The sequence below is a fragment of the Gymnoscopelus microlampas genome (assembly GCF_963454915.1).
Source record: "Gymnoscopelus microlampas genome assembly, chromosome: 4".
Classification (NCBI taxonomy): Eukaryota; Metazoa; Chordata; class Actinopteri; order Myctophiformes; family Myctophidae; genus Gymnoscopelus; species Gymnoscopelus microlampas.
The window spans coordinates 24,740,025-24,762,374 of NC_139941.1; the positions used below are offsets into that span (position 1 = coordinate 24,740,025).

The window sequence follows — 22,350 nt, forward strand, 5'->3', positions numbered from 1 at the left end:
AGAAGGCACCCCTTCAATACGGTACCTATTCAATGCTGTGGGAAGGCATGGAATAATCGTGACAATTCTGTGTCTGAGTGAAGAATGGCATTGTCAAGTGATTAATGAATGAGAGAACACTGTCGTAGATGTGTGAAATATTCATCCACAACTGTACTCTTCTCAGTTGCTAGTATTTTATCAGTGCATTCCATGCTATGCGGCTATTCATTTAAATTCAGTCAATTAATTGCCCACAGTGACAATGCTCTACAAAACAAATTAGTCACGTAAACACTTCACACACAACCCCACGGGTTAACGATTAAGTTTGTTTGAAGGAAATGAAAAATGTACAAAAAACAATTTGGTTTGGTCCAACAGACTCTGAGCCAAGGCTGTTCTCGGATGTGAATCTAATGGTGCATTCCAGACATATTGTAAAGTTGTAATTTCCTGTTTGGAACTTACTGCAGTGTTGCAGTAAGTTGTCTTTGATACAAACCCCAATAGACGTTTGGAAATGATGATAAAACATACAGTATAGTTCTCTGAATAGGCCTCTCCACACATCTACACAGTAAAATTCTCGGTGTTCATTTATTGCAATTGTAATTCAGAGAGTGTACAAATGTAAGTAACCAATGGATCCATTCCGATCCAATTGGGATTTCACAATGTAAACCTGAGAATCTCTACACCTCTTGACATTTTTAGATTTGAGCTAAAAAGCATTATTTTACACTTTGGCTATTCAAAAATAGCAGATCTACAAGCTCATAGCGCGTCACCGAGTGCCGCGCTATGAGCTTGTAGATCTGCTATTTTTGAAAAATCAGGAACATTTTTGCAAATCTTTGAATATATATATATTATTTTAAACTGAACAACTCAAATATTTGCTTCTGGGGGTCCCTGGAACAAAATATTTTGAGATGGGCGTCCACGGCCAAATACATATAATTTTGGGGGTCCTTGACTTAAAAAAGTTTTAGCACCACTGACATAGAAACTTATACAGTATATTTCTTAGTTTCAAAAATCAGTATTAACCACTTTCAATCTGGTGTCCCTGTTTGGACATGTCTATATATACCGTAATATATATATATATATATATATATATATATATATATATATATATATATATATAAATATATATATATATGCATTGAGACCCGTTGTGAGCTTCTACATCGGACAAATCATATGGGGCTTAAGTGGTTAATTATAATGTATTACAATATTCTATCCCTCCCTAGTTGCATATAAGGGACTCCGTACACAAGAGCGTCGTCCATTGAAACTGAACATGGAGCCTATTGTTTTCTGCCAGTCCTGCCTCTGCCGCTGGCACTTGTCATTAGTTGTCTGGGCAACGATTCTTTCAGCAGTCCGTCGCTATGTTATTAAATAGAGAGAAGCATTTGTATCAGACAGAGGAGATTGTCAGAGAGCCAGAGAGAGGGAGGAAGGAAGTGGGAGCTCTTGGGTTGTCAAGGGGGTGATTTTCTACCATGTTTCTCCAGTCGTTGACTGATAAGTGAACATAAGGGCTACACAACCCACAAGATGAACATGTATATGTTGTCATGGTAACGCAACAGTGCAAGCTAGACTATGTCTAGTAGTAGACATACAGTGGTAGACAGGTTATAAGATTCCCATCATGCATTTGTTCTGCAGCAGTACCCTTCTCTTACCATAATGTCAGACATAATATAGGCTACAGTAGTTTGTCTTTGAAATGGCTGCTTGCCTGATGGCTCAACTTTTTTTAAAATTATTATAATTTTTTACTGGATCGTCTTGAGGTTAGAATAAGTGTTGTATGAATGCACGAAGCAACAGGTGGCGGACTCTGGTAATGCAAGCTTAGCGCATAATGGTGCGTTCACACGGGCAGATTAAAAGATACAAAGATACAAAAATACACTTTGTCGCTGTGTTGCTTTGTATCTGTGTTGCTCAACGCGGTCGCTGATGTCATCAAACGTGCGAACATCGGAGCTACAGTTGTAGCTATGTATCTTTGTATCTGGAAGTTGAACACAGCTCAACTCGAATTTGTAGCTTTGTATCTTTGTCGCTAGAGCTACAGCTACAAAAGTCGGATGTATCTTTGTATCTTCATGTCGCTGGTTTCCATTGAAAATGAATGGTAGCATGTATCTATTAATCTGCCCGTGTGAACGCGCTATTAAGGACACTAATAGTCAAATCTTTTCCCATTTGGGCACCAAAATGTGGTGCCCAAATGGGGAAGTAGAGTGCACTTCCTTGAGAGCATGCACTGGGTGATCAACTTTCATTGAAATAAAATAGGTGGGGGCAGGGCCATCCGTACTCTAGTTTTATATAACTCTATGGGTTTTTTGTCTCGGCCTGGCGTCCGTCAGTCCATCATTGTCTCCGCCAGGCCGAAGGCGTGGCGGAGACAATGTTTTGTACCCTGTCAAAAAAGGCAGTGAATCAGGCAAAACAGTGAGGACATGAATAACAACACAGAGATTGAAAAATCAACTAAAAGCAAGAGTGAAGAAATAGGTCTTGAGCTGTGCTTTAAAGCTATTCACAGAGGCCTGTCTTAGGTGTAATGGGAGTTTATTCCACTAAGTGCATAAGTGAGTGCATAAGTGAATGGAGATTTCATCTTGAACTTGCTCCTCAGCGCCTATTTAATTAGCATATGTGGGGGCTACCGTATGTATCCTGTATATACCGTAACTCCCTTTGGCAAGGATTAATTTCAAAGGGAGAGTTCAATGAACCCGCTAGAGAGTCAAATACATGTTTCCAGAAGATGGGGGGGGGGGGGGGGGGGTGTGGTGTGTGACACATCCATGGGAACTGGTGCACAAAGATTTTCTCATTAGAGATCTAATTTGAAACAGTGTTAAAAAAAAGGAAGAAATGGAACAAAAAAAAGGTTCTCTCATACTCACTATGTACATACCACAGTGTTAGGCAATTCCACATTATGCAACTCACATTCGCCTCATAAGTAAAAGCGCTTCGCCGCTGTGTATGCTCCCTCCAAAGATGGGGGGGTGATTTGCAAATCTGACAGTGGGTTTTGTATGAAAATGTCAGAGAGGTCAGAAGTGTCACGGCTTGTTTTCATGTTTTGTGTGCATGCGATAATGAAGTGTGTTCAATGGCATCTCTGCAGCTGTCCTTGTACACACACACACACACACACACACACACACACACACACACACACACACACACACACACACACACACACCTCCCAATGCCGGGATTACAGGATGCAAAAGGACACAATCAGAGCGGTGAGGAAATTAAAACCTGTGAGGCTTCACTCGGACCAAGCGAGGTTAATATCTTCAAAGCTGTTTTAACCCATTAAAACCGGGAAAGCATCTGTGCCATTTTAGATGTTAGTGTTGGCCATTCAAAAATAGCAGATATACAAGCTCACATCGCGTCACTTCGTGCTGCGCTGCGAGCTTGTAGGTCTGCTATTGTTGAAAAATCTGGATTTTTGCAAATCTTTGAATATATATTTTTTTAAAGAAAACCTTTTTTCAAACTGTTTTTAACTCAATTTCTTTGCTTCTGGGGGTCCCTGAAAAAAACATTTTGAGATGGGGTCAGTGGCCAAATACGCACATATACATTTTGGGGATCCTTGACATGAAAAAGTTTGAGAACCACTGTCATAGGTTTTTCAGAAGACATTCTTCTAATCGGCCTCAGGTCTTAATGGGTTAATTAAATGCCTAAATTACTGCCGCGCTTGCTGAGCACACAGAGATATTTCCCTTCCGTGGATATTGTCCCTTCATTCTTCTTTACTGTAGGTATGGCTGCCAAACTGTCCTGTAGGTTTCCCTGGTACAATGTAAAGCAGTGATTTTCTTTTTTGTTATTACATTTTTATTGATTTTACATTTTACAGACAAATATGCATTTCAATCAATCAATAATCATAAATAACATCATTATCCCCCACCCCTCTTAAAGCAGTGATTTTCAAACGTTTTAATTTCAAGGACACCCAGTTTAATATGCAATAGGGCAAGGACCCCCATTTGATATGATTTCTTCATTGTTGTTTTGTCCTCCTGCACCTAGCGGGGAAAAACAAAGCTCCAGCTCTGGCCGCCTGTGGGCGTGTGCACGAAACGAGCACGAGCGTGAGAATTTCACGGGAGCGCACCCGCTTGCCTCACCGCCCTTCAACATCTCTGCACATCCCAAATAATCGCCCGCCTCTCATTGAAAATGAATTACTATGGCACGTCAACCGCTCCCCGTCTGAAACGACCTTAAAGAAGGAGTTCACCCAAAAAAATGACTTATTTTCTATCAATTGCACACCCCATGAAGCCTTGCATCCATGGATTAATTTTTGTTTTTGTGGCATTCCTAAGCCAATTATTTGATTCCCGTCTCCTACCGGCTAATGTATCCGGTAGGAGACACAAAGTAGATTATTTGTGTGTCCTACCGGATACACACCCGGTCATCAAATTATTGGCTTAGGAATGCCACAAAAAAATAATAATCCATGAATTCAAGGCTTCATGGGGTGTGCAATTGATAGAAAATAAGTCATTTTTTGGGTGAACTCCTCCTTTAACTCCTCAAGGACCCCTGGGGGTCCCTGGACCCCACTTTGAGAACCACTGCTGTAAAGTCCTCAGTGTTCATGTAATTCCGAGAGTTACATTTTTACACTTTTTCAAGTAGGGCTGTAGTCCAGTAAGTAGTATGACTTCAAATCAATATCACAATTATTTCAAACATTTGCCTTGAATACGATTAATGAACGATTATAAACAAAAGTGAAAATAGCAGATCTACAAGCTCACAATGTGCATTTTGTAGTGAAGTACAATACAGGGTTAAGTGGTTAACCAGACTAATCGATTATACAAAATGTTGAATTATTTTGTGTTGATTAATTATGTTGATTTTTCATCACCAATAAAAGCATCATTCTGTATGAATGAGGTATTAACTATTATGAATAGTTTTGATGTAACATGGTCACCGGCGATTTTTGCATCATTTATTCGCCATGGTCCCGATGTCAGATGCTGTGACAGCCATCTATATAGATCTTCTAGAATAATTGGTTTGGTGAAAGGGTATTGTCCTGACTCCTGAATCCTGAAGGTCATGAACATGAACAGGTGAAAACGATTCGTGATCTTGAAAGGACCTATTCATGTCCACCACAGACAGACAGGTGAGCAGATTCACTGTAGCCTAGCAACCACGCTCAACCAGACAAAACAAGGCCAGGCAACAGCCAACAAAAGTTTACAACTTGATTAGATTTAACAAAACCACCTTAGTGTGCAGGATGGAATATGTTATTATTTCATTCCCTATCTCATGCTCTCCTTCTCTCTCTGTCTCACATGCTTAGTCTCATGCTCTCCTTAAGGGTGATTTATACTTGGTTGTATGGCGGTTGCTCACCGAAAATAGCAGATATACAAGCTCACAGCGCGTCGCTCCGCAGCACGTTGTGAGCTAGATGTGCTATTTATGGTGAGCTGCACGATACACAGCCAAAATCAGACATCTCTCTCTCTCTCTCTCTTTCTCTCTCTCACACACACACACACACACACAAATACGTTTGAATTGTGTTATATGAAGCAGCTTAAAGATCAAAGCTGGCTCAGATAACCAGATGCTAAGCTGTGGAGCCGAGGATGAGCAAATGCGGTGTGATATAGGACAATGACAAGCCTCATACCCCTCTTTTTCGATTTTGATCTTTCTTTTTCAGTGTGCAGGGACCTTTATAAGAGACATCTGTCCCCACGCTTACAAACCAGGCACTCAATTTCACGCGTTTTCCGGTTTTGTTCTATAATGGTGGAAACAAACGGAGATGACCCATTTGAGGCTTAAACCCAGTATCATTTTAATGCTGGATGTCAGGATGCTGGCACTAGTCACAATGCCACACAGGCACTGTCGCTGGTTCATTTCACAGCTGACGTCCGATGGCCTAACGTCCAATGGCCTGTGGCAACACCACTAGCTTTAATGGCTGCATTACAGTTGCATCATTTATGGCTTGCAGACGGGAATTCAATGCCAGTAATGGGTGTCAGTGCCCATGCAGATGCCCTGGGCCATTTGATTCAGTTTATACACCACCTCATCCCCCATTTTTATGGCTTATAAACAGATTTTGTTTTTGCATTTGCTTAATTGTGTCTTTGCACTCAGCAACCTTATTAGATGAGTTGTAACAGGGTTAAATGACTGTATGTGGCACCACTTGCCCCCCCTTTCATTAACGGCAGCCCAATGGCTGGGTGGACTCCATTATTGAATGTCTACTCAGAGTAACGTAGCTGTAAATCTAACCCCCCATGTTGTGTTATCTTCTCTCTCTCTCTCTCTCTCTCTCTCTCTCTCTCTCTCACACAGACACACACACACACACACACACACACACACACACACACACACACACACACACACACACACACACAGCAAGCTCTTTGAGCACCAGAGAGCAAATTAATGTTGGCAATATGAGAAAGGCCACAGTGTCCTTTTAGCCTGCCATCTCAGAGTCACCGTCCAAGGACATGGAGATATGGGTTATAGAATAAGAATAAGATATAACTTAGTTTAGCACCTGTCTGAAAAGCGTTGCAGCGGTCAGACTTTTATCATTCCCATTGTCGCCTTTTATCTTTTTTTTAAAAAGTCATTCATTATTATTTTCTACCTATACGTGTATGTTTCTCTGTCTTGAGTGTTTTGCTTGGGATTGGCTTGCTAGGATAGATATAATCTGTTTTGAAAACAGGTGTTTCTCGGTGGTTTCCACCTGTGAACATTTGCATACAGCATGTGCAGCTGAGGGCACATTCAGAAATTAAATTCACCCATGGACCCGACCCCCACCCCCCCACCCCTCTTACACCCCACTGCAGTTGACTTGTACTCCCTTTCCCCTTAGCTGATATCTTCCTCACCCAGCCTGCCTCCCTTGAGGCATACAGTATCCTTATGATGTGGCGTGCCGAACATATCCTCTGGTTATTGAGCAGAGAGCAAGGCGAGCTCTTCCTACGTATGATTGATGAGCGAATGGGATTTTAATTCAGTTACACAGCCACTGCCCCGCAGCGATATCTACATGTCAACCTTCCTTATTCAGAAACAGAAGAATGAGATAGTCGAAGACAATCTTTCTCCCACATGGCAATTATATTTTTTATGGTGATATTTTCTCTCCAGGTCTCCCATTTTAATCAAATTAATACAATATTTTTTCCGGTTTAAATGGAATCCTGCATGCTTTTGCATTGTTTCAGTTAACAAATGCCCCTTTGGGAAGCTAAAAGTCAGTTGGGATTGGCATAATTATTTGAAGTACTGCACCGCATAGTCTAGGCTATTTATTTCTGTCTCGCGTTTCATAGACACCTGTTTGTGATGTTTTTACTGTAATGAGTTTTCACACCCAGATTTGTATTCAAATTCTTTCTGTCCTTCTCAGCTCCCTCTCAGGTTATTTTCAAAAGATGAAAGTTGCCGTTGGCCAATGCAAAGTATTCTTGCTTTTGAAGACAAAGGCCTGCACACCTGCTTTTTAAGTTATTGTATTCTTTAGAGAAAAAGTTGCGTGTTCCTGCACTTTCAAGTTGTGTCAGAAAAGAGAAGAGGAATGCTTTTTTCCTCAACTCTAAATGAATATATTGTTCTGAATTACGTTACATGTTTTACTTTCATTCGCTCATTAGGGATCCAAAGTCTCAGCCGCTTGTCAGATTACAAAGTGGCAAGTGAGCATCAATTGGCCTCATGGTGCCATTATAACAAGCAACTTTACATTGTGGCCTATAATTTCTGATCCGTAGGTTGTAGAATAAAACTTCTGTTTCCACTGGATTCCTTTGGTTGTTCTGATGCTCATTTCTGTCTATTAGATTTTTTGCCATTTTGAATTTTGTCCAAATCAGTCCTTTTGCTACTCCTTTTACAAATGTTCAGCACTTTTTATCAAATTCATCATATAGCATATTGCAACCAAGGCAGAAAAAATGGTACATGTTTAAACCTGTGTCTTTAAGTTACATTTTACATAAACGCTCATTGAAAATATTGCTTAAAGGAGCACTTCATCCATTTTCAACCATTATCGTATAATTGGTCCTCACTAATAGGCAGCTTTATGAGCTGTCCACAGCCCTCTTCTTAGACAGAGCAAATAGACAGAAATGATACAATTTAATAATGAGCATTAGTGAGGACCAATTATATGTACAAGTAGATAGGTTGAAATGGGTGAAGTGCTCCTTTAAGCTAAAGTATTCTAACCAAACGCTGTTCTGATGTCACTTTGGCGTGCCACAAATTGAAAAAGTTCATAATTAGATTTGCTAATTTGAGTGTCTTTGTAAAATTGTTCACGACTGGTTTGTACTGCTTTTTAATTTTGCTGTGAAAAACATCCCGAAATCCATAAATGAATGCATAAATGAATGAATGATAATTGAGTTGAATCAGTCGCCTGATAAATTATTCAGTCAACCAAAGCTTCTCTTCTCCTTAGGGGAAGATGGTGAAGGGAATGGGAGGAGCCATGGACCTAGTGGCCAGTGCTGGAACCAAGGTGGTGGTGACCATGGAACATTCAGCCAAGGTACTATTGTACATGTATTCCAAAGTAATTTGTATCTTTGAGTATTTTTAAAAGCATGTACTTCTGAATTCTTGAGTATTTTTTAAAAGTAAGTACTTAAAGGTAGGGTAAGTGATTTTCTTTGGTTAGAATAAGTGTTAAATAGCTCTATATTCTGGTAGTACTCATTGCTATAGAGTGTTTGTTCAGTAAAAGGAGTCTCCTTGTCTCTCCAAATCTTTATAAAACAGAAAATGCATTTTCGTTTCAGTTTCAGTTTCATTTCCAATTTTATCCAATCAGGATAGAGAACTCAATCAGGATATAGATTAAACAAGTGAAATTTGAAGTGATGACACTAAGAAATGAGCAGGTAAAATTGGAACACTATAAAAATGAAACTTAAAAATGGGTACTTTCTCCTGATTGGCTGAGATTTTGACACCTACCAGAAAATGTATTTTCTGTTTATTAAAGAGCTGGAGAGACGGGGAGACTCCTGTTACTGAACAAACACTCTATAGCAATGATTACTATCAGAATATAGTGCTTTAACCTTTTAACAAAATACTTTTTGTTTTAACCCAAAAATATCACTTACCCTACCTTTAAGTACTTCAGCTCAAGTAAAAATTTGACTGAGCAACTTTCACTTGTAGTTGAGTAATGTTTGACCAGGAATATCTATACTCAAGTACTGTCTTTGTTGAGTATGTGTAGCATGTGTGTTTGGGTGTGACATCATGTGTGCATCTATTGCACTCATTTCCCCCCTCCTTAGCAGTGGCACCATCAATTAGTGACTCATTCTTTCTTGTTTTTCTTCTTTATTTATTTTCCTCCCCTCCATTTGCTTTCTAATTTTATTTTCCAAGAATCCCGAGTCCTATTTAATGGACCGTTTAGCCTGTGATACACAAGTGCCTCCAACCAGTGCACCTTGTCTCTGTCTTCTATGATAATGAGTGAGAGAGCATAATGACTGATCGAGGATGATTCTGCTAATGGATTGCTTAATGCCTCTTTGTCAGTCAGTGCGTGCCAGCTCAGCCCCGTGAGGTTTTCTGTAGACAGACAGCCTCCTCCAGTCTCCGTTTATTTCGCTTACGGACGGTTAAGTTAAATGCACATCTAAAAATAGACTCAAGGTTTTTAATCCATTAGGCCAGTGCTGCATTGTATATAAATCACCTCAAAGGTGTAGGGTTTGGCTTAATTGGTTTACTTTTCGAACACTCCGGCTGGCATGATGCAATTGACTATATTCACACAGTGGCCATTTTGCTCTCACGTCATATTTGCGGGTTGGGAAAAATGAATGGCCGCCGTGTGAATATGGTGAATGACAACACAGTGCTGTGTGTCCAGAGAAGCCTACTGATTTACAGTATGCCAAAGAGACTGTCTGCTGCCCAGCTGTAGTCCAGATGGTGCAACAGGTAAGTAAAGTAAACATCAAGCGCTTTGAAGCCTGTCATCATTAGTGATTGAGTGGGTGTTGGGTGCGCACATGCACACGGGCGTTTGGGTGCACACAATGGGGGAGGGGGGTGTGAGTTGGGGAAATTGAGACACACATGGGATCACACACCCCTAGGGAGAGAATAATGAAAGTACTCTGTTGCCAGCTGCATCCCTGAAACAAACACGTGGCATTTGACTGACAGACCGAACATAAACTGGATAAATGACCCCTAATCCAACTCTCTCTCTCTCTCTCGCTCTCACTCACACTCTCAGGGTGGAAAACACAAGATCCTGGAAAAATGCAACCTGCCATTGACAGGGAAACAATGTGTGGATCGCATCATCACAGAAAAGGTATATCTGATTGTTATACATGCACCCAGTATGCAAGTTAGCTTCCACTAACCCAAATCTAAATGAAAGTTAATGTGGAATTACCAATTATATTCTCTCTATGGACTTGAGGATTTGTTATGCACTGCAGGTGTGCTGCTATGAATTTGTTGCATTGCATTGCACTGCATTGATATGGCATTGCATTGCCATAGATGTGGAAATGTATTCTAATCATCCCAAACTCTGGGAACCAAAGGCGGGTGGAATAGATGCCAGCCGACTACCCGTTTGTAGAACGTTTGTTCTTTGGTGAGAAAGTCAGCTTCATTCACCTGACCTTCATGCTAACCCCTTTAAGAGAGACAAAAACAGATGGTAACTAAGTTACAGTTTACAACATTTTATATGACCTGCCTCGAACCGCTATGTTGTACATTTTCATATAAGAAATTATATCTAAATGAGGTCAGTCTGCCATAGAAAATATTGCTATTTCCTGACTATGCTGCCTTTTTCGTTTGACTGACTGAAATGCAAATGTAATAAGCTCACATGGTCATTCACTGTGTTTGCTTTCTGCTTATCAACAACCAATCAGTTCCCTGAATGTGTCAGTAATATGCACGCACGCATGCACACAGAAGCCAAAGAAAGACACCTTCATGCTCACGCACACACCACACACACACACACACACACACACACACACACACACACACACACACACACACACACACACACACACACACACACACACACACACACACACACACACACACACACACACACACACACACACGCACACACACACACACGGACTGTTAGTGTGGGGAGTGATGGGCACTGTGATACAAGAAAGCGACACAGGAAGATGGAAGTTATATTTATTCAGCCTAATCCAATCAGCCGATTACTGCAGCCTGAGTAGCCTGGTTATCGATCTTTTTAATTGTTTCTTGTGCACTGTAAAACCCTTTGTGTTCATTTATCTCTGAGAATATAAAAATTGACCCTTAAGGGTACATTTGGGTATTTCTTTCCTCTCACAGTACATTTACACTGAGGATTTTACTTTGTGGTTAGATTTGGGACTGTCTCTCCATGATGCTGTGTTTTAATGATCTCACCATCCACTCCACATGGCTCAGCCTGTTCCTGTCACTGGTGGTGGTGATGCTTCATCAGTAAATCTGTTACACACCACCAACCCCATTCGTCCTCACCACAGGATGGTTGCTGCACACCGCAACAGTGCATCATTGTGATGGTACATGAATCACTCTTTAAAAGTGATGGGCCTGAAGCTGCTGTGCTACTGGCACTCTTGGGCGTGCACTGGGGAAAAAAGCTTCATCACCTTTTTGGATATATATCTTATTCTAGGGTGTCATTTTTGTCATTTGTGTTTTATCCATTTTTTTCTTTTTCTTTTTTCTTACGGTCCCGGGTCCCAATAAGCTCACATGGTCATTCACTGGGGGGTACCCTTCCAGTCAAATGGTGCCGTGTCGGCACTTCCGCACTCCAGCAATGCAGAATGCCTATGTTTTGAATTGTTTATAATGGGAGCGCCATGTTTTTGGAGTCGCCAGCAGCATTTCATGGTGCTGATTATTTTATTTTGCGCACACATGCTCTACATGTAGTGTTTTTATCTGCTTGCTCAGAGCTGAAATATTTTCAACTCTGGCGAGGTGTTTTTAGGCAAGCGCCTTGGTGTTTTCAGCCTTGAAAAAACTTGGTGGACACGGCCCATAAGTCCTTACACGTAAGGACCCTGGCTGGAAAGAAACTACAGTACACTAGAAAGATGCGCTCCTCGGATTGCACATCCCCGCCAGGCCGGGTTGCCTACCCAGGGCCCAAAGAATTTGGATGGCAGTCATAGCCAATTGGAATGGAATCTGGAGTTATGTGATCAAGTTGTATCAGTCATATTTAGCAGAGATAATATGTACCGATTTGCATGAGTATCTGACAAAAGCTGTAAGAGTTGTAGCAAAAAGTGTGTTTTGAAGTAAACGCAAAATGCCGGAAAATCTTGTCAGGCGGAAATGGACGTGGCCTATATGGGGAGTTGGTCAAAACGTTAAGAGCCCTTTTATAGTTTCAATCTGTTCAACGGTGCCGGAGATTAGCTGCTAACAGACAGACAGACTCACAGGAGAGACCAAACATAATTCCTGGCCTTCTGGGGGGGGGGGGGGATAACTACACATGGAAGCCAGTATCAGGCCCAGATGCAGTTCTGGACCAGAGACCGTAAAAAATATGGACGAAGGGAACGGTGACGTCACCCATTGGTTTCTACAGACCGTAAATGAAGCCGATTGTTCAGGAACGTGCAATCCGCCATCTTAAACATATACCTTTGGGCACGTCGGAACTCAAACGCTATTGCTTGAGACCAGACATGTGACCAGGGAACCGGAAAACAATCCCCAAAGAATGCTTGGTTGGGTAGCTTGTCAATCAAGAGCGGGGGTGGGGAATGAATGCTATTGGTTGTGTAGGTTGTCAATCAAATCATCCCGCCCCTCCTGGAGCATAGCCTACTTTATCGTCAATTTTAGAATAAATGGGACCATAATTTAGCAATTAGACAATTTTTATTAAGGTAAGAAAATCTAGTCTAATGTTCGTCAAAAACCCATCCGCTTACAATGAGAGAATATTCCTTCTGACACCTGCAGGGGTAAAACAGCCATTCATATGAACTGTCTCTTCCCTATCGGCCTCATTGTAAATATGTCAGGCTGGCCCCTTGTTCTGGACACAGAACATTGCAGTGGCACTTTTGTACGGACATCTAGAAGAATGGGGGTTTGTTATATGAAATGAATGAACGGGTAAAGAGGACACCTAAACATTAACAACATTGCAAGCCTCTGTAGTTTTCAGAAGGTACTGAGAAGCATATAGTGGTGGAGATTGGGGCGGGGCTGCAGAGACGTTCCAGCGTCTGGTAGAGCTTGCTGGCACCATGGTTATGGTCCTGGGCTCATTACCCTCTGTGGGAGATTACTGTGGAAACATGACCTGTCAGACAGAGTCTGCTCTATTTCCTTATGTTTCTCGTTTGCTTCACTTCTCCTTCCCGTCTGTTCTTTTGTGCTTGGTCTGCCGGCATTCGTTTCAAGCACACAGCCCAATTTCTCAGTGAAAGCATTTGGGTCTACACGTATAAAGGGGTGAAACTATTTAGACCACCCTGTTGACACCACCACCTCCTCGACCTCCTCTCCACCATCTTCATTTCATCTCTTCCTGCTCTCTCTCTCTCTTTATCTCTGTCCATTAAAGCCCCCCTCTGTCATTTCATCCCTTACTTTCTACCATCAGCTTATAATGGCTTAGAAGTTAGAATAGTATTCCTCTAATTATTCGTCGACCCGTTTTTCTCTCATTTCTCCTTCTCTCCTCACACCACTCACCCCCTTCTTCCTCTCTTCATCCTTGCCCTCTCCGCTTCCACTTCCACGCCTACATTCCTCCCAATCCTGCTCTGCTAAGCTGATTTAATAATCACAAACACCTCCTGCTATTTTCCCCCCTTTTTTTTTGTTGGATGATAAACTAAAGAGAATGCAATTAATTTGAGAACATTTCATTTCATCTTAGTGTTGATGAGCTAAAAGGAGGAGGTGGGGATTACATTACCCATAATCATGTGTGTCTCGTTATGTGTAAAACGTTTTAGCTGGAACGCAGTTGATGCCGTCATGTGTCCTCATTATAAACACTTATATTTAACTGTGACCTTGATATTTATGTAAGCCATGCTATCAAGTCCAGACAATTTCATTTATATAACGACAAATCCCAACAAAAGTTATCTCATGACACTTTCGATATATAGTATAGGGGAGAACGGGGTAAGATGGATGACCCAGTGGGTAAGTTGACCCACCCCCTGTATCTATACACCCTTTGTTGTCATGTGACCTTAAATCTAGTAAACATCATTTACACCTGGCTGTGAAGTTGGGAAGTTGGGAACATTTTCTTAGACAAAAAAATATTAATTAAAAGTATTAATGACTGTTATTTCAAAGCAAATGTATCCAGGTCTAAAAATATATATCATACATGTTGGTGATTTACCAATGTATAAAACCCTGTGAATAATTTAGCACAAAAAAGTGTTATTTAAGCCAAAATGGTGGCTGTGGGGCAAAATAAAAATTTAAAGAAATTCTTTGGGTTAAATTGAGCCAGTTATCCTGATATTAATCACTATTATTTTTTCTTAATTCTTCTTTGTCGCTCAAATTATGCAGATTGACCTTTTAATTTGGATGAATACACTCATTTAAGAGATGTTTTCAATATTATTCTACCAATTGCAAATATTAAAAAGGTTCTGAATATCAAACTTTATTTGGTTAGTTTTATATCCTATATTAAAATTGGCTAATGGGCAGCAGCGGCATGGAAAACCCCTCTTTAACAGGAAGAATCCTCAAAGAGGACCCGAGAGGAGGAGAGAGGAGCTCAGTGAATCTGGGAATGTTCCATGGAGGTCTAATCCTATCGCAGGATAACTATCCTCCCTTAAATTGTCAGATGTCTTAGTAATGAGGTGGAGGAGAGGGGGTGAGGTCCCTCACAGCAGCGGCGGGCACTGATCTACAATACAGCAATGAAGTCTTTAAGAAAGCGCTGCCAATAGACTGGCACAGGTCCTGCAATTTACATCTCACTTCATTTCTCAAGTGCCATCCTTCTGGAATTCTATCCAATCACTTCAAAACAGAGTATTATTCAAAATCAATTCATAAGCCATCTGCCATTCCCTAATAACACAGCAGCTTTTGAACATGGATTTGGGGGGTTACACTTACCTATGATAGACCACTGAGACCACTGATACTCATAATGAGTACCAGTCAATTCAAGTGACATAGTGTATTACACAGAATGAGTCATCTGACAATTATATCCAACTGTGTGACTAGGCCAAAAGTCCATCAGGCAGACTATATTGGCATAATGTTGATGTTATGTGAAAATAATATTCTAGTCATGCTCTTATTTGTTTGACCATCCAAGTATTTCCTGGGTCCATATAACAAATGTATGTATCTAATCCAGGCATCAAAGTTTTACTACCCTTCAATTGGCACACATTTTGTACCTAAATCCCTGATGTGAGGGGATCATAATATGATAGTGTGACCAAAAAATACTGTATGTATTCTGTGCCTTTCTCCACAAAATACGGAAATGTCTGCACGATGATGTTTTGTGTCACGTGAAATGTGTAAATGAACCTTTAGTTATTCATTCAATGAAATGAACTATCACACAGTTAATTCATGTATATACATACATACCCTCAGGAAAATCGTATCATCTGATGTTCTGCAGCACTACTCTGACCAACTAGAGGTCAAATTGTGTCAGCTCCCATTAGTCAATAACTACAGTAAAGGTAAGCCAGAGATAAATTGCTGTCTAAACAAAGCACATTATTCTGGATTAGCTACCATAATAACCTGCAAACAAAATGAGTGTTGAGTAGAAAAGTATGCCCCTCGGACCACAGGTCTCCGCCAGCCCGGGTTGCCTACCCAGGGCCCGCAAACTTTGGTCATAGCCACTTGGAATACGATCTGAAAAATCTAGCTCATACATCTTGATCACATAACTCCAGAGATTATGTGTACCAATTTGTTTTAGTTTTAGACAAAATCTGTAGGAGTAGTTGCAAAAAGAAGATTATCCAAAGAATCCAGGGGAAAGAAATATGTTGATTGTACAACCTACGGTTCAAGAGTTATAGGCCAAAACGTGAAGTGGGCTGTTGTAGTGCCACCATGAGGAGATTTGAAAAAATTGGGATGGAGTTTCTTCCTTGACCTAGCGGGAATGTGCGTGCAAAGTTTCCCAGCAATCGGGTGCTGCATTCATGATGTGTGACATTTTGTGCAAAACGGCCACCCCACAAACTTTGAAAGCTAATCATAGCCAATGGAATATGATAAATGTGACGGATATGTCTTGATCACATGACTACAGAGATAATTCATACTGATTTGTGTGATGTTTGGACAAAATCTAGTAACAAGTAGTAACAAATGCGTTTTTCGCGCATGGCCTAGTAAGAATGTGCGTGCAAAGTTTCACAGCAAAGACGCTGCGTTCATTTTGTTTAAAACGGGCCACTCCTGAACAGGATGGAATATGGAAAATCGAACAAATCCGTTTTGATCACTATCACAAAATGTGTATAGTCATATCCAGAAATCTCTTGTTATAGCGCCTCTTGGTGGCGCTATAAGTAGTAGAATGTGCCTGTGGTTAAACCCCGTTAGTGGTTATCCCTAAAGAGTTGATTCATCTCTCTTCTCTCTTAATAGTTCATCATAATTAAAGTTTCTGCTCTAATTTGTTTACAAAATAAGAGAAGAAACTAGCCCTACAACCGTGCCAAATGGCACAAACATTTCTGTCTCCATACTGCCACATGTGTGCATACACACAGAGGAACATTGTATTCACACAAACAAAGGAAATCCTTCATGTACTCATAGTGTCCATGGGGAAAAGGAATGCAAATATTGTCCTAAATTGTGCCAATTGTATTTGAGACCCCAGATGGAAGAGAGACCAGTTGCCGAAGGGCATGCTGCATCTCTACAGTTCTGACTCTTTCCTCTCTCTTATTTCCCTAGGCGGGGCGTTTTATTTCCTACTTTACCATTTCCCTTCCCTCTTAATCACAGCGACGCTGTTTCCCTGCTTCCATGTCTCCTTGCAGCAATGTTGCTGTAATGGTGGGTTTATTTGAAGTAGATTTTATTCATGTTTGCCCTGCGTTTGTGTGTGTGTGTACGCACGCACGTGTGTGTTTTATGATTAAATCGTGCCACCTCTGTGGACCATTGTGCTTGAGGTACTCCCATGACATTGGTCCACTCCCCATGGTAACTCAATCATCGTGCCTTTGATGAAGCATTACTGAGGGAGACAGCATTTTCATTCAAATGATAGGCTTTCTCTGCCATTCGTCCAAGGCATGAATTATTCAGATTACAGCAGTGGTGCCACAACAAATAGCTACCTGTGGCATCTGCAGGGATGAGTAGTGTCAATGATGGCAATTATTTCCCCCCATATACTGTAAATACTGTTGCATCTCTGATTTCTCTCTATCTCTTGACCACTACGCAGCATAATCTTGTTAATTTAGCTCTAAGAGTTCAGATATGACAGTGTACGTATGTGTGAGATTTGTTCCTTAAGGATTTGCCTCCACTAGACAGCAGTGTGATGAATGATAATGATGATGATGACACTGCTGGTCAAGATAACGATTAGACGGAGACTCGGTCGCATTCCTTATGATCACTAATTAGGTCATGCTTCTCTACCTCTCTTTCAGCCTCTAATCTAGCTCTGACTCATTCTTAGTTACCGTCTCGCTCTTTCTCCTCAACTCTCTGTTTCTCATTTTCTTTTAGCATCTGCTAATCACCCTGATCGTTCCTCAGCCACAACTGGAATTAAGAGACAAACTGTTCATAGGGAATCTTGAATGTTCTCTAATCAGTTTTGATGTCTCACTGTTAGATTAGCAGCTCCATTTCAATATCTGCATTATCCATTGCTCCCATGTTGTCTGAGACGTCCCATCTGTCTTGCACTGCACTAGTGTGATTTCTGCCTACTTCCCTGTCACTGTGGGGGGTTCTAATGAGCTGAGGCTCCTCCTTGGATGTCTCTATATGGCTTAGCCCAGTGATATTCAACTGGCGGCCCGCGGGCCAAATCCGGCTCCAGTGGAGCTTTCTTGTGGCCCCTGGAAAACATTCTATAGTCCAATGTAAAAATGATGGTTGGTTGTACAGAATGAGCAGAATGTTTTTCATAAAACCGTTAACTGAAGCTTGTTAATGGTTAAGTAGCTCACATCATACATACTTAAGAAAAGTATCTGGTGTTAAGATGTATTGAAGTATCAAAAGTAAAAGTACAAGTCTCATAAGTAGACTCTTTCATGGTTCAAAGAACAAAACAGCTAGAAATGTTGTCTACTTCTCACTACTTTCAGAATAATGTAGCTTTCAAGTAGTTCAGCTGTTTTGTAACCATGTAGCTACACGTGGCTGGATAGCTTGACAAAAGCTACACATCAGTAGCACACCATGTACTAGAATTCTTAGAACTTACATAAAAGAACTTACATTTCAGTGCATTTCATCCATCATATGCCATCCATTTGTAGCTATTTCTGTTGTGGCTGTTATCCATTACACGAAAGAGAGAATTCTCCTTCTGCATCTGCATCCATTAGCTTTCGAGGCGATTTTGTCCATCTTCCATCTGCTACAGTACATCTTCATCCACTTGTAGATTTTACACAGTATGTTTCATTCGTCATCAATAGCGTCCTGCATGGGCTGACCCATTTTTATGGGTCACTCTGACACTCTCAACTAATGGTTCTTGAAGCACATCATAAGAGCTTGTGCTCTTATCAGCCGGTTGCTCAAAAACATAAAAAAAAAAGTAAAAGCCTTTCCTTCATACAAACATGTAAGCACTTTCACCTTGCCAGCCTACCTCCACCACTTTTCTCACAAAGATGCTTCTATGTCAAGGACCGTGCAGAGAACACTGAAATACTACTTCCTATTTTCTCAATATCCAAATCAAAACACTAAAGAACTGGCACAGAAGTTATCCTATATAAACATCCAAAGGCATATAAGCAGGCAATAATTTACCATAATGGACATAATATGACCATTGTTGTGTCCTACAGCACACAACAAACGGCCATACATTATCACAAACACGGTCTTATGGCCCTCGACTTAAAGTCATTTTACAATTGTGGCCCACTGCCTAATCTACCACTTGAATACCACTGCCGAACCAGGTAACAGCATCTAGCTCAGCTCAGCAGGCCTGGGTCCGCCTACGTCACTGTGATTTATCAACCTTGGACTTCAAACTTGGAATTGGAACTAGATTTCAAACTACATAAAGGTTAATTAATTTCAAGAAGGGAAAGGCTGTTGTTTATGTTAGCTTGGAATTCATGATGATGATGTAACAGATAAAATAGGTTAAATGTATTGTAAGTGATATTTTAAGTAAGTGTTAAATAGTTCTACAGTATATTCCCATAGTAATCATTCATATATAGACTCTACGAATTATTACTACTAGACCATACCCGGTCGACGCATCCGTGGGGGGATATGCGCACATGACCTGGCAACCCGGGAGGCAGTTCGTCCCATAGCTGGGTAGCCCCGTAACCATGGCGACAGTGTTTGACACAAAAACGCTAATAAGAAGCTGAGATATGGTGAAATTGAAAAACGGGCTTCACAGTTAAGGTCAGATGGTAATGGTCAATGGCTGTGTGCAAAATCAGAGCAATTGCTCCAGCCACTGAGGAGAACCGGGTAGCTTCACCTACTCACCTACTCACTCACCACTACAAACGGACAGAGGTTACTAGAATTATAGTAGGATGGTAATATACTGGAATACATATAATTCAGGTCGGGATACCAATTTCACCCAATCAGGAGAGAAATCCCTTACATGAAACGGGATGAAATAAATAAATGAGAAGACAACATTTGAACTGGAAAACCATAAAATTTAAGCTGAATTGAATCGCGCCCTCACCCCACATCGATCCCCACCCCCACCCACCCACCTACCCATTGACACACACACCCACCCACTGACACACACACACACACACACACACACACACACACACACACACACACACACACACACACACACACACACACACACACACACACACCCCTGCCCCAGCTTTCTGGCGAGTCATTGTAAACACAGCTGAGGTGCAGGAGATGAATCTCTGGTGAAATATGGTTTACGCTTAAACCAAAACTTTGTGTGCAGATGTATTCAGGCTGTCTGAATGACTGCCAGAGGGTCACAGAAGGCATAGATGCACATTGTGCCTTGTGAAGAACATGTTCACCCATAAGGCATCAGAGAAACAAGAAATAAAGGTTGTATTCAGATTTAAAACACACACGCACGCACGCACGCACGCACGCACGCACGCGCGCACACACACACACACACACACACACACACACACACACACACAACCACATATCCCTCTAAAATGAAGACTGCCAGCAGGGAGGCTGGCTGAAGAAATACCTCAATAAGTGACTCTTGAATCCACATCTCTAAAGATTGCAACATACAGTACACAATACTATAAAAAATAATGTAATAACTGTATGTTTTTCAGGGCAGCTTTCTTTTCCATTTAGATAGGATGGGTACATACACACATGAGCGTCAACTTGACGCCCGGAAGTCGGAAGTCCCGTCCACTCCCATGTTATAGGAAAAACCGGACCGGAACTTCCGGTTTTTAACTTAACATGAGAGTGGACGGGGCTAGCGTAGCGCTTCACGTCAGCATACGCTCATGTGTGTATGTACCCATAGCTAGAGACAGGAAATGGAGGTCAGAGAGTGGGAAGAATATCATCGCTGTCGGGTGGAAACCTTTCACCATTTCAGGCACAGATTACCTACTGTACATTACAAGCAACCGATATAAAGAAGTGCAAGGTCACTCCGTAGTGCTCAGAAAATGTGCCTGCAATTGTAGAGGATCAGATAATGGGAATGTAAGCGTTGGACAAGAGCGTTGAGAAAAACAACTCTAATTAAGGTTCATGGCGGTGTGGTGTATTTCTTGAAGAGATGCGTGCCTGTGCTGTTCTTGCCCATAACCGGACCTTGGACCTCAGACTAAACTAATTAGCGTGTTAGGTGTATTTTATATATTTTGTACAACCAAGGGCACTTATGTTAAAGACTTGCGCCCATAAGATATTGAACAGAGAAATCATGTATGCCACTATAAAATAATTACATTTCCTTGTGGCACTTGGTAAAGCTTGATAAGTGACAGTTTTTGACAAGTGGCAGCCATGATCTATAAACCAGCTCCTTCAGTAATTACTGATAATGAAAGATATGGTGGTTGAGGAGTAAAGACAATGGAGGGACAGGATTGCTTTTTCAATGTTGAGGCTCAGCCAATTGAACAAATGCACAGCTCAACGGGCAGAGAAACCAAGAGCAATCACCTCAAAATGGCTGCAGACCTCTTAAGAGCAAAGACCATGTTGGTGTAGCCTGTGTTCCCTGCAGATACTCTGGGACCATTAAAGTCAGTTTCTCTACACTAGTCATCCTCTGGTGGTCAGAATGCACTGTGTTGTGTTTTTACCTTTGATGGGTTTTCATTTCCATCATGTGGGTCCTGTCCTCCTGCCTGAAAGGCAGCTTTTGGCATGATTCTCCAGAGTGCACAGTGCTTTTCTTTTGCACAGCTGAGGAGGTATGAGTTGTTGCAACTGTAGAACTGTGTCTGTGAACTGCCCATTTAACCTGAGTTTCAAAGCTTTCTATTGAAGAGATACAATGCTCTGTCTACTCTTCAGTTTTTTTCAGTTATCTCCCTCTTTCTCTCTCTTCCCAACAAAACTTACCATCAATATTTTCTCTGACTCCACCAGGCGGTGTTTGACGTTGACAAGACAAATGGCCTGACTCTTATCGAGGTGTGGGAGGGACTGACGGCAGAGGACATCAAGGCGTGCACTGGTGCACACTTTGAGGTGAGTAACTGTTACAAACAACAATGGAGCTCACAAACAGCAATACAGGTACAAACTGTAGCCTGAATAGTAGTCTTCAAGGTAGCCAAAGTGCCAATACTTTATTTTTGGACGCAGAGTAAAAAGAAACCAGGTAACTGCCTTCTTCAGGGTATGAGGTACAGGTACAAACTGTAGCCTGGCCAAGGACATTCCAATTATAGTATTTCACTTTAGGTGATGATGTAAAAGGAAGAAAAGATGTCTGGACTTAGACTGTACCAAAGCATTTATAGTCCTAAA

At 41.3% G+C, this 22,350-nt stretch overlaps 1 protein-coding gene across 1 annotated transcript in view; it reads left to right on the plus strand.

Annotated features, from left to right (window-relative positions):
- Nucleotides 1-22,350, plus strand: part of oxct1a (3-oxoacid CoA transferase 1a) — a 62,688-nt gene that overhangs the window by 38,468 nt on the left and 1,870 nt on the right. Inside the window, exons 14-16 of the mRNA XM_084056135.1 lie at nucleotides 8,546-8,635; nucleotides 10,355-10,435; nucleotides 21,967-22,068. Of these exons, the coding sequence (XP_083912261.1) occupies nucleotides 8,546-8,635; nucleotides 10,355-10,435; nucleotides 21,967-22,068 (273 nt within the window). The remainder of the gene's footprint in view (nucleotides 1-8,545; nucleotides 8,636-10,354; nucleotides 10,436-21,966; nucleotides 22,069-22,350) is intronic.